This window comes from Colletotrichum aenigma (assembly GCF_013390185.1).
Source record: "Colletotrichum aenigma strain Cg56 chromosome Unknown KSG_Cg56_contig08, whole genome shotgun sequence".
Lineage (NCBI taxonomy): Eukaryota > Fungi > Ascomycota > Sordariomycetes > Glomerellales > Glomerellaceae > Colletotrichum > Colletotrichum aenigma.
Window position 1 is genome coordinate 1,152 of NW_023500914.1, and position 16,749 is coordinate 17,900.

The window sequence follows — 16,749 nt, forward strand, 5'->3', positions numbered from 1 at the left end:
GCTGGACCGTCCCTATCACAGCCCCTAGCACCTTCAGCCGTCGTTAGGGACACATCGCACATTACAAATTACCGAGTGGCCCTGACCATCTCGACATAGTACGTCGCGTTGGTGTGTACTGTGTGTGAGCGCTGGAGTGCATGAAGGTCGGAGACCTTGCTGCGTCACTCGGCAGCGGAGTATGGAACACCCCCCCGGCCGGATGCCACGTAGGCGAGGCAGCAAGCAGCTGGCACCGGCACATGAGGACACCAGGGTCTCCGGGCAGCCGGTCGGCGAGCTGCATGTAAGAGGCATCGCCGGCGCCTTTGCCGTCCTATTGTCGCGCCTTCCTGCTCTGGAGACGCTTGAGATACGGACCTTCGACCGGGCCGGGCATTAGCAGGGTGATAGACCGGCTACGACACTAGCACTCGGAGACCTTACAGTCTTGCTCCTACGTCGGATGATACTTTCGGCCAATAGTGCCAGGCTTATAAACCGTGAGGCGGCTAGCCGGATTGTCGTGCCATTATCCGGCCGCAGGCACCACCGCCAGGTTCGACTTCCACATCAGCGTAGGCGCCGTGCTTTGTATCTTATGACGGACGGCCCCCGTCGGCAAACTACGCTAGAATAATTGGTCCTGAGCAAGGTTGACCTCTGCGAGGTAAGCGTGAGCCGGCTGCCCCGCCCGTGCGTGCCCGAACCTCAGGATTCTCCGCAGGGAGGATATCATCGACGCCGAGCACACACCGTCGTAGGCCAACATACACGCCTTTCGCACTTCCTTCGAGGCTTGTGCGCCCTCGCTGGGAGATCTCCTTCAGCCTGATCCTGTGGCTATGCGGCTTCGGTGTGTCACCATATCACCACCCGCGCTGCTCAGATGGGAGATGGAAAGCTTGGGGAGGCTCGCCGACGTGCTCCGTGCTAGCATGGAATACCCGATGTTCTTCTAGCGATATTCCCGAGGGGACAGCCCGATCGTACCGTGGTAGTATTCGTTCGAGACTTAGAACATGTAACATATGGCTCCTAGGCTGTCAAGCTTGAGGGAGTCGAAGGTGGAGATATAGTCGGCAAGTGAGACATCATAGGCCGAAGCGTTAGGGAATAGCATGCATCGGCTCGGGAGGTTTACGGTATAGGCGTCATCACTGCTTGGTTGGGGGGTGGGGGGGTTTCGAATTCACACCGGTAACCTTCTCAAACGCACGCACAACCCTAATTATCTCACTAATAGCCTTTGACTCGCCTGAGCTTTGATGCTGCTATCCGTACGTCGTGTGGAAAAGGAGGGGAAAGAAAAGGATAAAGCGGGGAGAGTCCCCGCACAGGCTAAAGGGGGAAAAAAAGGGAAGAGAGAGAGAGAGGAGATCATGCGTGCGCAGCTTGGCTAGTGCTGGGGTGAAGCTGTATGGCCCGTCAGCTGACAATGGCTTTCAACTCACTGGTGGCGTCCTTAGCCCTCCTAGGGAGTAGTCTTTCGTTCCTAGCAACCTCGAGCGCTTTAATCTTGATTGGTCTTCACCATACTCGACGCCGGTCTCTACGACACACCCTCGTCCTTAACCTCATGGTTGCTGGTAAGGTGTTCTCCTATCAACGTCAATGTTAAGCGGGATGAGACACTAACCAAGACGACCATCAACGCAAAGAAGTCATTAACTCAGCTAATAACACTATATCGGGGATCATCTACGTTAGGGACCAGGAATTACAACGCGGAATAGCGTGCGTCTTGAACGGCGTGTTTAGTCAGCTCTCAACGCAAGCATCCGACTTCTCCATCCTCGCCATCGCTATAGCCACGCTTCTGGTGATATGGCAGAGAACAAGTATGGCGGACAGCTCATCACTTAAGAGATTCTCAATCTGCTGCTGCGTATGGCTTATTCCGATTACTACTAGTGCCTTGGCTGCTAGGATCGGTGTGATAGAGCCAGTTGGCGGGAACTGCTGCTGGATTGCGCGGGACCGGCCCAACCTTCGACTTGGCCTCACCTATGTCTGGCGTCTGTGGATCATATCCACTACCGTTTGCATCTACACTTTCGTCTGGTGCTATCTCAGCCAACGTCCTCGCCCCGCCGCTAGTACGTCCTGGCTTTCGTGCGATACCGGATCACTAACAGTACGCCCGACGACAATGGCCATACTCGAGCCACGAGGAAGAAACTTCACACCAACCAGGCTTATGTGGGGTACGCCTATGAGGTGCTTGCAAGACAGCCGGGCAAAACGTACGAAGTGTTCCCTTTCCCGCGCCTCAGAGTACGCTCTAACTAGGTATTTAGGAGAATCGGATAGCAGATGCGGCAGTGCTGCTGATGATCAAAGTGGGCAGCAAGCTGGGCCGTTGGCTCCGCGTGCTCCTTCCGCGGCCAGAGTCCACAAGGAAAAGAAGCCACACACGACGGTACGCTCGGAGACGTCGCGGCAGAACGAAACCAGTCCGGATACGAGCCAGGTATTCGGACCGAGGGGGGCGGGCATTGGTCGATTAGGCACCAGGGAGCAACAAACACACGTTAGGGCATTAGGTGAACGACGTCCTCTACAAACTACACAGGCACTTACAGCAACGCTTCTTCAGAGAGTCAGGGACTGCTCAGATTTCACCAACGGAGAAGATACTGCGGAATATAACAGCGGAGGTGGGACTGCAAGCCAGTCATGTATTCCTCAACCGTGGGGAGCTTCCCGCCTCCTGGAGTACAGATGGAACCCCAGCAGAGACACCACCGTCGCAAAAGACGGTGTATCGTCAAACGTCACGGCTGCAATGATGGCTAATCTTTCTACCAAAAAGCAGACCCAGACGTCAGAGCGGCGCATTAAGCGCATGATACTGCTGAAATCCTGTCCTATCTTATACATAATTCTCTGGATGCCCAGCCTGTTGAGCGGAATCATAGAGACTTCTGAAGCTAAGACGTTTAGCTCGGTATCAGCAGCGCTGCAAGTCTCCAGCCAGTTTGTTGGTCTTGCTAATGCAGTGACGTACTGCTTCCATGAGAGCGTAGCGTGTATATCATGAGATTGTAAAAGTTATTGATCGCATCAAAGGCTGTAAGCATAATGGTTCTTTCTTTCTTCTTTCCCCCTCCACTCCCCTGGCTGATTTGCTTTCGCGGTTTCCTAATCTACCTTACTAACCAAGCAACCAACCAACCAAGCCACCAGCCAACCAGCCAACCAATTGACCAAGCCCTCACCATTCTCTCAACAGAAAGAAAAGAAAAGAAAAGAAAAACGGAAGAGTCGTTACAACTACGTGGGGTTGGTTAATATGTGCATAATTTACTTGTTCTTCGTTTTAATATTGAACCTCTCATATGCTTTTGCCCCCTTTACCTTCCTCTGTATGTGGCCGGCTTGATTCTCATGATAGGTCAGTATTAATATCTTGGGTGTCTATGATTAAAGCAAGTGTCTGTCTATGCTCTCTATCATAAGTTAAAGAGATGAAGAGAGTAGTCAAGTACACTAAGGACTTAGCACGTGAAGCCATAGTGGCCTTGGATAACTCTAGTACCGCATCGAATGAGTATATGAGGTGATTTAGCTATGGATAGTCTCTCTAATTATGTCTACTGCTCCCCTTAGTATTATTGCCTTATACTTAACTTATTTTCAAGAAGAAATAGGGCGCTTACCACAGCGAGACCAGATGCTAACGCTAACAGAATCCAGCTCTTCGTAGTAAATACTAGCAGCTTCGAGGTAATGGAAAGATGCCTCCAAGCACCCTCAGTGTTACGCCCACACCTACACCCAGGGGCTGACCACGAAGCCATCACAACAACTATCCCTATGAGTAGGGCCCAGGAACAGGGACGCCAGGATAACCAGCTCTCAGTCCCGGAGTCAGCCCTACCACGGCTGATCGACCTAGTAAAGGCTGGGGCTACAGCCTTACCTACTCTAGGGGAACTGCCCAACCCAGCAGAGCTGGACACCCTAGCTGCCCAACTGGTCAGCCTCTTCCATACAGCTATTCAAGCTGTAGGCAAGAGACGGACTAATCAGGGTAGGGGAGCCCCCTGGTGGACAGAAGAATGCTCAGTAGCCCACCAAGCTGCTATTAAGGCTAGGCGCCAACAGGCCCAAGAACCTGGGCTGGTCATACCTCCCCCTATCCTAGAGGAGCAAAAAGTCTTCCTAACAACTGTGAGAAGGGCGAAACGCACCTACTGGACTGCTAAGATCGAAGAGGCTAAGACAGACCAAGACCTATATAAAATTATAGGCTGGCGGAAGTCTAGCCTAGCAGTTAAAGCTCCGCCTCTAATAGTGGAAGGGCAGACGATCAGCAATACCCACGATAAAGCCCAAGCCTTGCGAAAGGCTCTACTTGAGCGATTTAGTGCTACAGACGACCTATCTGGGAACCCTTTTAGTACCCCAGTGGTTGTAAGTCGTATTATACCCTGGCAGAATACAGTTAGCATAGAGGAAGTACGCCAGGCTACTCTGACAAAAGCTACAACCCCTGGGACTGATAGGATTACTACAAAGTTGCTACAATGCACCTGGGGATTAGTAGCCAAGCCTATACAACAGCTCTTCCAGGCCTGCGTTCAAGTAGGCTATTTTCCTAGACCCTTCCGCAATGCGGAAATTGTCATGACCCAGAAGCCAGGGAAAACAGATTTCTCTAAGACTGGGTCTTGGCGCCCAATATCCCTGCTGTCCTGCTTAGGCAAAGGCTTAGAGCGGCTGATAGCAAAGAGGATGGCCTACCTTACTATCCTAGAAGGGGTTGCCAGCCCACAGCAGGTTGGAGCCCTACCAGGGAGGGCTGCAGTCGACCTGACAACCTGTCTAACCCATGAGATTGAGAGGGCTCTAGATACAGGGCTTACTGCGACGCTAGCAACAATGGACGTCAAGGGGGCGTTTGATTCCGTCTTACGAAACCGACTTATTGTCAGGCTACGACAGCAGGGCTGGCCTAGTAGCCTGATCAGACTGATCTACACCTTCACCTCTAGCCGAACAGCCTGCGTCAGGCTAGAGGATACTACTACAGAGGACTTCCCTCTATCCTGTGGACTACCGCAAGGCTCTCCACTATCCCCTATCCTCTTCCTGCTCTATATAGCTGATATCCTAGCTGATGATCGGAAGCTACGGTTTGGCTATGCAGATGATATAGGCTTAGTAGCTACTAGCCCCTCGCTAGAAGAGAACGCTACAGCCCTAGGCCAGGAGATCAGTAGCATCCTCAGCTGGGGAACAGAAAATAAAGTCGCCTTTGACCCAGCTAAGTGTGAGGCAATCCACTTCAGCAGAAAACATCAACAGACAACAGACCTACCAGATATCCAAGCCAGAGGCCTAACTATCAAGGCCTCAATAAAGCCTATAAGATGGTTAGGGGTCTGGTTTGATAGGAGACTCACCTTCCAACACCATGTAGGAATAAAAGTAGCAGCAGCAAAGAAGGTAGCCTATTTCCTACAGCACCTTACAAACACAAAAGGGGGGCTCCCAGCAGCTGCAGTTCGAAAAGCAGCTATTGCTTGCGCCCTCCCAATAGCCCTATATGGAGCTGAGACCTGGTATGCAGGCTTGACCAGACCAGCCCTGAACAGCAGCACCAGTATAGTCGGCACAGGACAGAAGGGTTTAGCCTGTAGAGTCGGAAGAGTTATTACAGCAGCAGCAAGGGCTATCCTACCTGTCTGGAGGACCACACCAACCAGTGCCCTCATCCGAGATGCTGGCCTACCAACAGCAGAGGTGGCCCTTGAGGCAGCGCGACTACGCTTCGCTACACGCCTACAGAAGGTTGACCAACAACATCCCTTGGTCCCAAGGCTTCTACAGCCAGGGCGGCAGCAGACCAGGCTCCAAAGAACAGCTGGCCTCTTACCTAGGTGCCCAAGGCCAGCACTCCTACAGCCGCAATACCCCCTAGGGTCTCACCACCCTATAGTCACACAGACGAAGGAAGCAGCAGCAAGGATCTTCCAGGCCTGGCTTAAGACTGTGCCAGATAAGCATACTATTATCTACTCAGACGGCTCTAAGGCCCCTGATGGCGCTACAGGGTTTGGCTTTGTTATATACCGTAAGAACAAACGTATAGCCCAGGGCTGCGGCCGCCTCAGCTTAGCAGAAGTGTTTGATGGGGAGGCTGAGGGGGCGAGGGCAGGGCTCCGACGGGCCCTCCTTACCTCCCAGGGCCAGCCTATACATATCTGTATCGATAATACCAGCGTTATCCAGGGGATCCGAGGCAGGGTCCCAGACTCCTCACAAGCGGCCTTCCTTGAGATCCAAGAGGCAGCTAGGACGTATGACATACGAACCCATTGGTCCCCAGGGCATGAAGGCATCAAAGGGAACGAGGAAGCAGACAGCCTAGCCAAGGAGGGCACAACCATGCCAGCCCCTAGGGGCCAACTAGCCACCCTGTCAGGGATCAAACGGCTAGCTAGAGAACGTATATGCCGCCAGTATAGAAAATGGTGGAAGCAAGATGCAACACCCCGCTATACCCAACTAGGGCTTAAGGCTTCCCTTGCCTGCCCCCCTGAACTAGCCCTGCCACGGGCTATACTCCATCATCTCCTAGCAGCCCGGTCAGGCCATGGAGACTTCGAACAATACCATCAACGCTTTAACCATACAGAAGCACTGCTTACCTGCTCCTGTGGGGAGGCAAAGGAGGCAGACCACCTAGTCTACTGCCGAAAGACCTTAGCGAGGAGGCTTCAGTGGCCCACCCTCCACCCCTCTAGTCCACAGGAGCCTATAGGACCAATAGGATCTCTGGATCGATACTACAAGGGGCTAATCACTGATCATGAAGGCTTCCAGGCCTTTCTCTGCGTGACAGATTTCTTCCGGAAGATCTGCCCGCGGTACTAGGGCCTAGGTCTGAACCTAGGCCTTAGTAACGAACCCCCCCCCCCCTCGTAGAGGAACTGACGAGTATAACGGAACCAGGGAACCAGCGGGAACTAGGGACGGATAGAACACATAGTAGCCTATGGGCAAGATTTGGAGGACGTTAGGAAGAGGCGTGTACTGTAGAGTATATAGCTTGAGCCTGCGGCCCTCCACGCCATATACCCCTCGGGAGGTCGGCCGCAAGGGCGGCTGCGCCCTTGCCGCCACGGCGTTAAATACAACAACAACAACAACAACAACAACACTGCGATAGACGCAGCTGAGACGAAACGCAACGGTTGTTCGGTCTGTTTCCAAACGGACGATATCTGGATTGAGCTGCAATGGGCGGCGAATGCTAGCAAGATGGTGGCTTTAATGCGACAGATAGGGAAGAAGGGTGGAAGAAATTATTAACAAGATATGGGGAGGAAGAAGGGCACGTGGTTACTCCATGAACGAGGGTACTGAGATTGGAAAGGCAAAAATGAATGCAGTTTGAGGGTAGTGTTCCCAGACTGAAAAGTGCAAACGTCATGTTCAGCGACGGTAGAATAAATAAGCCAGAAGTAGCGATCAGGCTTAGCATGCTTCTGGGTATTATTGACGTGTCTTTTGCTGCAAATCTGTATAGGTGTAAGACTGTGGTAGGGAGTGAGGACGTCGTATGAGTGTAGATCGGTTTCTACCGATTTCATTGGCCACGAAATGGTGTGAATGGTATCACGACCCACCGCAGCTACATAAGGTTCTTATCCGGTTAAGGTGTCGGCTCCTTCGGGAACAGAACGGTGTCGGGAGTTGTTTGATTGAGTGGGTTTCGAAAACCGTACGTGACGAATGAAAATGGTTAAAAGGAGCGGCTGCGGCTGAGACGTTGGAGATTGTGAACATGGGATAGTGATCCCTGAGAGCTTGGCTGGAGGGGCAGCAAAAGCAATAACTGGGAACCATTTCGGGCCAATCATTTCGGTCATATCTCAGGAAGAGAAAAGTGGAAAGACACGGCTCTTTTGGGGTGGTCTGCACACCTACGCCACCATATTCAACACCAATTAATCCATCTCGTCTTTTCGCAAATGGTTCTTCATCCTAGTTTTATCCATTAATTACTATAATACACTACACCTATGCACTGCTGCCAACTCATTCTCCGCGGTTTCAAGCGTATGTGAGAATAGACTACGGCACATATGTGTGGTGGCGTTACTTAGCTTCAATCTGGGGCTTTTGGATGGCTTTTCGCATATCCTCTGCGTGCTGAGGTTATCGTAAAGCAGGTTGCTAATCTCTATGAACCTCTCAGTATACTATAGCGATGACCTGATGTACCTCGCCACACTGCGGAGATTCCTCACTAGACCCCTCTTCCTCTACATTCCTCAATCCTCTTCGGCGTTGCGAATTTCAATTTAACGATTGGAACTCTGCTGGGGCGTCGCTTGATGAATACTACGAGGATAGGGCCGCACCTATCATACTAACTGCGTAGCCAACGGATTAAATACACCGCTATTCTTAACCTTTTTCGATAGAACATTATAACATAGACGGATAGAGAGGGCCTTCAGACAGGCACTGTTGTTGCTAGCGATGTGGAATATTACTGCCACCCTAACTCGTTCTAGTGTCCTGATATTGTGGACAGGTAAACTTACCTCATCGTAAGAACGAAGTTCTTTTCGACCTAGGCACTAGGTTAACAGTAGAAAATTCATTGTATGATATTCGGTTGACTCGATTGTTAATGAGGTGACGTATTAAGATAGTAGTTGCATAACTGTTAGGCGAGATCTACATATTAAACAAGAAGTAACTCTATCTGGATATATCCTATGTCCTTCTTCTCACGACCAATCGCAAGCTACATTCAAGAGGGTCTTCAATCACTGTAGCATGATGGTTCTGATGATCGACAAAGTCTATACAATAACGATATTATACTACAACTTCATATAGAAGGGTTGCTATGCTCACGAATCCCTTTCTCCTGCTGTAGGGGTCGTACATGACAGCTCTGGTGAGTAAGGTACAGGTGTTATGGGAATCTGTGACTTGAACGAGACGGACGACTGCGAGGACCCGGGTCCAGGTGAATGGCAATCGCCTTGTGCAAAGGAGGTAGTGGTGCAAAATAGTTCAGGAGAGGCCTTGACGCATTCTCGGAAAGGGAGGGAAGGGCATTCTGCAGTGTCAAGAGCTTTACCTAACCTGTTAGCAAGTCCATTTTTAATATGAACTCTAATGTGAGTTACAAAAACATAGCAAGAATGCATTACACATACCATTTATTTGCATCATTGCTCTAGGAAGAGCTTCGCTGTCCCTGGACGGTGGGTAAATGTGAGGGATTGTCGACGAAGATATCTTGTTGATGGGATGAGATAAAGTAGATGGCGAAGTAGTGGGACCTACGCCGGCGGCAGGAGACGTGGGACCTGCAGGGGCTGGTTTGGAGATATCTTTCGAAAACGATAAACCAGGGCCGGAGTCTGTGCCGGTGCCATTTCGTGCACTATCGACAGGCGTTTCGGGTTCAGGTGAGGAAAAAGAAGAATATTTTGGATAGATGTAGTCGAGGGATAGGTGACGAATGTGACGGGAGGGGGAGAAAGATGGGTCTGGTGAAACTCTGGGAAGTGGTTTTTGTCCAGACGGTGGGGTCGCAGTGGGAGGACTAGCCTGAGGCTTCCGCGACCGACCGCGTCGGAGCTTCACATGATGACCAGTTTGCTCCAGCGGAGGACGCTTTCGAGGCCGACCACGTCCACGCTTCGGCTGAGGCGTATCTTCGGGCCTCAATGGATGCTTCCGCGGACGACCCCGGCCACGCTTCAGCGTCCCCTCTGAGGTGCCTGTCATGGTGATGTTGATGTATGGATTTAGGAAGGGATGCTTGATATTACTGATAAAAAAAGTGAAGGTTGATGTGGAATTAGGATCACATCTTCATCAGAGGAATGTACTACTTTATATAGAAGAAATAAAGGCAGTAGAACTTGAGATAGTCCATTCAATACAAGGCTTAAAGTCACGGATTTCTAGGGTGAGACCACGGTTAGGTTAGTGTGATGATTTACATCCGGAACGGAGACCGCATACGTGGGTTAGCCAATAAAAACGGTAACTTGATCACAACACCGAAAATGATTATGCGGGTTTCAGTGTGGGTCAAATAATACCACAACTATTGGTTAGACATACCTAGAGAACGTGAGGGGAACAAGGATTATGGGACTGTGGTGTAGCTAACAGGTTCTATGAGTACCTGTAGAGGAGTTTAGGTGGGCAATCTCTGTGTAAGTATATTGGACTTACTGCGTCGGTCTAGTTCGTGCGATATCAATTATGAGATAGATGGAAAAAATCTAGAAAAAACAATGGAAGATGTAGTTTGTAGTCATCATGTAGCTGAAGCTCTCTAAAAGCGTGCATCGCAGACATCAGGACGTCGAGTACTGGAGTTCATACGATTGGAATTATCATGAACATAGATACATGTATCTAGGGCTATTATGCAGGTACATAATGACTTGTTAATGCCTGGGCTGAAGGGGTATTATAACCGTTTCTAAGGTGGGAATCTGGTTACTGTGCTGGATTGCGTGATTCGAGTTAAGAAATGAATGTGTGATTACGTACAAGGTCACTTGTGAGAAGGAAATGTATCTCAAGGACCGTTTTTACTATAGGCGAACCATTTTTTTGGTGTTGTACCTTTTCTGATAAGAAACCAGGACCGTGCGCAGATTTTTTCGACCAATCCTAACCAATTGTCAAACCAAATTTGGTTTAGGGATTAGACTCCTAACTGTTAGGGTTTCAACGGCTTCTACTTGAAGCCGTCGTTGCCAGTATGTTAGGGCTGGAGGCTTAATTTTTGCATCGGTTGGTAATGGATGCATTTTCCAGGTCATTTGTGCAATTGAATCGTGTATAATTTCACCCTCAGTTTCACAAATTTCGCATTCGCCGTTGAATTGCGTCACGATGTCGAAAGCGTCTTGGTCAACGGAATTGCATTGTGCTGTCCTTGAGCGAAAGTGCCATCATCTAAGCTTCTATTGCACGGACACTTCTTCCCGCCATCGATGACACTAAAAATGTAAAATAGCTCGCCCTCTCTGAATCCCCAGCACGGCGTCTATCCTGAACTTGCACTTAAATCCGCTTCACATCTTCAATGCCGTCAACATCTCCGCGGAGCTTGTCGCCGCCAGTGAATTCAAACACTGTAGCATATTAGTAACCTGCCCCAAAACACTTGTTCACGTGTCAAATGGGATGTTCACTTACAGTCAATCGGTGCTGTTGCGAACCTACGCGCCGGAACCTTCTTCTGGAAGAGGTAGTCCAACTCGGCGAAGGTACGGTTCTTCGTCTCCGGGAGGAAGAAGAAGATCCACACAGCCCAGATAAGACAGAAGCCAAAATACAACATACCCGTCTTGGCACCCCAGTTCCAAGCATCAGCACTATCGTTCAACATGCGAGGGTTGAGTTGCTGAACGGCGATTTGGCCACAAACGTAGATTCCACGTCCAATGACAATCGTCTGAGCTCTGACACGACTGGAAGACGTTTCGCCAACGATAACATAGCATGTCGGCCCTAGGGACATTTTGAATGTGAGGTTGACGATGATCATTACGACCGCCACCGCAATAGCCACGTTGTCTTGGCCTGGGATGAAACCCATAATGCCGATAATAAGCATAGCGGTGCCGATGATCGAAGAGCCATAAAAGTAAAAGGTGCGCCGCCCGATTCTTCCCATCAAACAGATTGCAATACCCGTGCCGACAATGTTCACCGATTGAATGCCCATACTGTAGTTGAAGGCCTGGACCTCGGGCATGCCAGCTGACTTCAAAAAAATGGTAGCGTACGAGCAAATCGCCTGTCCATTCAGGATCTGAATGATCCAAGCCATGCATACGATACCAGTACGTCGTAAGTTTGTGCCTCGGAAGCAGTCGCGATAGGTCGCTCCTTCAGCTTCGATCTTCTCCATCTCGTTGGTATGTTTCATCAACTCAAGTGTTTGCGCCATCGTCTCCTGGGTGTAATGTTCCTTGCGGGCAAGGCGGCGCAAAGACTTTTCAGCCTCTGCCAGACGACCGCGACGAACCAGGTACCAGGGGCTTTCCGGGGCGAGGAATCCGACAACGAACAGTGGAACAACCCAGACCCATTGTAGAGCGTATGGGATGCGCCATCCCAGATCGCCAGGCAGGTCAAGCGAACCGCGAAGAACACCGGCAGCCAGGAATGAACCACATCCCCAGCACATGGACACCCAAGCTGTGAGGTATCCGCGAAGAGCAGCTGGGCAAATTTCGGCGGCATAAGCAGTTGTGAGGGTTTGGAAAATTCCCCAAGGAATACCACAGAGTATGTTTGCCGCAAACAGCATCTGCACATTGACAGCGAAGAACAATGTGAAAATGGTAGCACCCATCAATGCCATGGCACCCATGTAGACTCGTCGAGAGCCGTAGCGTGACTGCAGCCAGCCATTGAGCAAGAGACCGATAATACTGCCAAGGTTGTTCCCGTTGCCGATCGCGGCCTGCCACGAGGTGGGGATATGTTGCTTCCCGTTGGCGTCGGGCCACCCGAACTTATTCAGGTACGCTGTTTGTCCGAAAAAGTTGTTGATCAAGCCGACGTCCATTCCCTCCATGACTAGAGCCAGACTTAGGAGGGAACTATAGACGATTGCGGGCCAATACTTCGAAAACAGCTCCTTCCGGGGGAGCTTCGCCTCTTCATCGCTAGCAGCTGATGCCGCCTCGATCAGGGCTACATTTGGTGTGTAAAAGCGGTGTTCATGATGGTCGAAGGCTGTTGTGTCTCCTTTAGCAGCAGACGAGCCTAAAGTTGTGTCTGTCATGTCGACAATGAGGAATGCAGATCAAACACAGATGACAATGAGGGAAGCTGAAGACCATGGCAAGAGGATAGAATCGCTATCAAAGGTGAGATGGAGCATGCAGCTATAAGCAATTCCCATGGTAGCATCAGTCAGAACAGTTGTTCCCAACAGTCTGGTAATCCTCTTCGCCAAGTCGCCAACCATCTGCCAAGTCGCGTCCACAAATCACCTGCCAACTTTGCGGGGATGGTTCGCCCAATCTTTTGCCGATGTCTGTTGACTGGCCCCCATCCTTCCCCGCATTCCCCATGGGGTTCATGAGGTCTGTCTTCCAGTGGGGCTCACTGGCCTGATTCCCACGGCTCAGCTTCATATCCGCTTCTCGATGGCCATGCGGACTAGGGTATGTGAAGCCACAAGAAAGACAGATGTTGCCCAGATTCGGTCATCGCGTGAGAGAATCCCGAAGTGCGGCCACTAAGACCAATCGGATTCGGCCAAGAGGGACTATCGAAAACCCAGACTCTTCTGCTCACGCCGCGCCTTGCTTGGCAGGATTCCCCAAGAAAGGCCAAGGACCAAAGCGCAAGATGTTAGCACTCGATTGGGCCTTTCTCCGTTGGTGGTTATGGTGACATTATGATTCGCCAACGTAACCGAAACGAACGAACACTTGTTGTGGTTCTTGTGTTCGTTTCATTCGCTTACTCTAGTCACGCTTTCCGCGTTAACTCTCAGTCAATCACGGCAAAGCGACCAGCAAAGCCAAGAACAGAGTCAGTTGGGCTTGAAGATCGAGGTGTGCGCCATTTCAACAGCCTTCGGCCACATTCCTTCCATGCCCCGAGAATACGTCTGCGTCTCAAGGCATGTTACACACAAATGCGTTGTAGGAAGGTGTTCGGAACCTCACGCCCAGCCGTCGATGGGATCGGGCCACCACAGCTTTGTGTAATGAAGATCCTATGGCCTGTTCCGTTGACAATATGAGATTCAAATGACACTCTACACAGTCGTCGTATGGGAATGCTGGACGCCCAACGCCGTCCCGATTGGGCCGTTCATGCAGGTTCCTCGTCCGCCTTACTCGCGCACGATTATTCCCATCTGCTAAGGCAAACACCGCCTCAGCCACGCATCGGATGAATGAGACCAATACGACAACAGCGTGAAACAGTGCAAGACAGTCCGTTGTTCATTGGCGGGTTAATTGTAAACCTTTACATACAGTCCTGCAGCGACCGAAATTTAAACGAGCGTAAACACATTGGGATGTAAGGAAGGCCTTTGAAGTGTTGTGACAAGGTTGCAAAACTTCTGAGCGCCATCAGCCCCCTGCTACAATAAAGGAGAATACAGCCTATGTACTCAAGGCCATGACTTGATTGGTGACCCGTCTGGGGACCAGTTGTACCAATCCATATCTACTTCATCAATGATATTCCACTTTTCGATGAACTCCTTCTTCTTATCCTCCAGGCCTTCCGTGCTTAGGATTTCGTAGACTGTTCTCCAAGCACTGTTGACAGCTCCAATAATCCATGCATGTCCAGAGCTGAGTGCTTCACCGGCAAAGTGCATGTGTCCATTGGCAGCAGGCATCATCAGCCACGGCAGCACACTACTGAACTGGCCTGGCCCGAAGATGGCGAATGCGCCATTCGAGTACGCAGAGCCATACCAGTCATACACGTGGTAGCCCTCGTATTGGGATAGAATGAACTCGTGAGAAACGCCGTTTAACTCTGCGAGATCACGCAGGGTAAGGTCGACCAGAGTATTGACACTTTCCGGTTGAAATGGAGCCTGGTTCGTAGGGTTATGCGGGTTGAGATAAGAGCCCAAGCGCGATGAGTCTTGGCCCCACACGTACGACGCGATCATTGTCCCGACATTTTCCACGCCTGAAACATCGACCCCATACGACGGATAAACACAGCGGCGGATAGGAAGGTCCGTGAAAGATTGGCCTCCCTTGAATGGGCCAGTGGACAGTTTCTCCCACCTGACGAAGGTCAGTAGACGTTCTGGGGATACCTAAGACATGAAAACACTTACCATCTCGACTTGAACTTGAGGCCGATCTTAGTAGACGGGTCGTACCTGTAGAATGGTTATTGAAAACTGCCGGCGGGATATCCCATAGTGGAGCAAACTTTGATGGAAAGGATGACATACTGCAATGTGCGAATGGCGCTCTTTTGAGAATAGCTCAGGTCGAGCTCTGTTGTGTTGATGATTTGCAGAGCGCCAAGTGGGACGGTCGATATGACATGGGCGTAATCAAACTCTTGACTACCGTTCACGACAACCTTCAAGGTACCGTCCGAGTTCTTCCTAATGTCCGTCACCTTGTTGTTAAGAATAGGCTTGGTCTTAGCGACAAGAGTCATTCCCTTCGTCAACATGTCCATACCCCCATTAATCAGAGACCAGTTGTTGATGTCTGCACTGGAAAAGATCCACTGCTCAAGAACCGCTTGTGACATTGAGTACATGTCATAATGACCAGTCGCGTCGTTCACCGTCTCCAGCCAGTCGATCTCGCTGTTGGTGAAATTTCTGTCCAGCAGAAACTCTCGTGCAGTCATGGAGTCATACTGCATTAACAAGTCAAATCCGCTGGTGAAGTCTACAGAAAGTGCATCGGTCAAAGTCTTGACTTGGTTAGCCCAGACGTCGGATGCAGATGACGCTTCAAAGGGTTGATTGTCTCCCGGGATGTCAATGTTGTACCGACTGGGAGACGCGGAGTTCGGATCTTGAAGTTGTGCGGTGATGTCGTTGAATCTCCTGAATGTGTTATCAGCCTTGAAAATGTATGGCTTCTTGACCACTTGGTGTTGCTCCTCCACACGCTGATTGATGTATGGAATAAGACTCCACGACTTATTTCCGATGACGCGGTCCATGTAGGGCATTGGAGGAAACCTCATTGCTCCCACGTCCTATTTGTTCGTTAGTGTCAGGTATCCAACTGGGATTGCTGAATAATTGATCACATAGTAGTCGTAGTATGCAGGATCGGCGGACGTAGAGTTGGCCCACGTATCCTGGTCAAAACGGTACGTGTAAATCCTTCCGCCAATGCGATCTGAAACTTCATGGATATCGTACTCGATACCAAGTGAGTCCAACAGAATAGCAGCATACAATCCAGCAGCTCCCGCCCCGATGATTCCAACCTTCAACGGTGTACCCGATGGGGTGGGGACTCTGCTGTGGTTGGTGTAAGCGGAGCTGTCAACGATCTTTCGGAAAAAGGCAGCACGCGGGTTTTCGGCGGCGAGATTGCCATTGTTGCAGACGTTTTTATCGTCTCGTCGAACCTGGGACGACTCAGATGCGGGGAAAGCGAATGATGGTGCCAACAAAAGGGCAGTAACGAGTGTACGAGGGTTAAGGAGCGGCATTGTGTTGATTGTAAAGAATGGCTGTCGATTGCTGAACACATTTATGTTGCATCAAATCACAGGCCACCTGGGTTATACTTATATTATCCTTCAATTTGATGGAACAGTCTGGACGCAGGCGGATGAGAGCAACCACGCAAATGTTTACTAACACAGCGTCCGTTCCCTCCCGTTATGGTACATCTTACCGGCGCATGGTTCACTTGTCTCAGCGGTGTCGACTGGAAGTTCAGCTCCCATTCCTCACTGGTACTTCGCCCCTGCCTGAATGGTTTGGTGCTGTCTTGTGTTGGAATGTCAACTAGCGTAAACGATGCATGCCCCATTTCCACGCGAAAGCCACACATTTCCCAAACCCAACTTTTTGGGATTTAATTGCCGTTTTGAAGTCTTTGTATCAGCATCTGACTCTTTTCTGTCTCCCCATGTTTTGTGTGCGCATTATTTGAGGCACTTTGAACACGCCTCTTCCCCACGTTGTCCTGATGACCATGTTCTTCATTCTTCACCCTACCTAATCAACGGCACCATGCACAGAAGCAGTCAAGATTCGGTGATTCACATATATCTGGA

The 16,749-nt window shown here is 50.4% G+C and overlaps 4 protein-coding genes across 4 annotated transcripts; 2 read left to right on the forward strand and 2 right to left on the reverse strand.

Annotated features, from left to right (window-relative positions):
* Nucleotides 1-1,417: 1,417 nt before the first annotated feature.
* CGCA056_v011548 (uncharacterized protein) lies at nucleotides 1,418-3,022 on the forward strand (the record flags this gene model as incomplete). Its single annotated transcript, XM_037326794.1, has 3 exons — nucleotides 1,418-1,568; nucleotides 1,641-2,116; nucleotides 2,441-3,022. The coding sequence occupies 3 exons, from the start codon at nucleotides 1,418-1,420 to the stop codon at nucleotides 3,020-3,022; spliced, it is 1,209 nt and encodes a 402-aa protein (XP_037173629.1).
* A 1,844-nt stretch (nucleotides 3,023-4,866) lies between these two features.
* Nucleotides 4,867-6,864, forward strand: RTase-3 (putative RNA-directed DNA polymerase from transposon BS; the record flags this gene model as incomplete). Its single annotated transcript, XM_037326795.1, has 1 exon — nucleotides 4,867-6,864. One exon carries the CDS (start codon nucleotides 4,867-4,869, stop codon nucleotides 6,862-6,864), a length of 1,998 nt encoding a protein of 665 aa, XP_037173630.1.
* A 4,182-nt stretch (nucleotides 6,865-11,046) lies between these two features.
* CGCA056_v011550 (General alpha-glucoside permease) lies at nucleotides 11,047-12,781 on the reverse strand (the record flags this gene model as incomplete). The annotated part of the gene is made up of 2 exons (XM_037326796.1): nucleotides 11,047-11,117; nucleotides 11,182-12,781. 2 exons carry the CDS (start codon nucleotides 12,779-12,781, stop codon nucleotides 11,047-11,049), a joined length of 1,671 nt encoding a protein of 556 aa, XP_037174398.1.
* Nucleotides 12,782-14,131: 1,350 nt separating this feature from the next.
* On the reverse strand, nucleotides 14,132-16,176 carry CGCA056_v011551 (putative bifunctional amine oxidase; the record flags this gene model as incomplete). The annotated part of the gene is made up of 4 exons (XM_037326797.1): nucleotides 14,132-14,768; nucleotides 14,822-14,866; nucleotides 14,942-15,711; nucleotides 15,766-16,176. 4 exons carry the CDS (start codon nucleotides 16,174-16,176, stop codon nucleotides 14,132-14,134), a joined length of 1,863 nt encoding a protein of 620 aa, XP_037174153.1.
* Nucleotides 16,177-16,749: the final 573 nt, after the last annotated feature.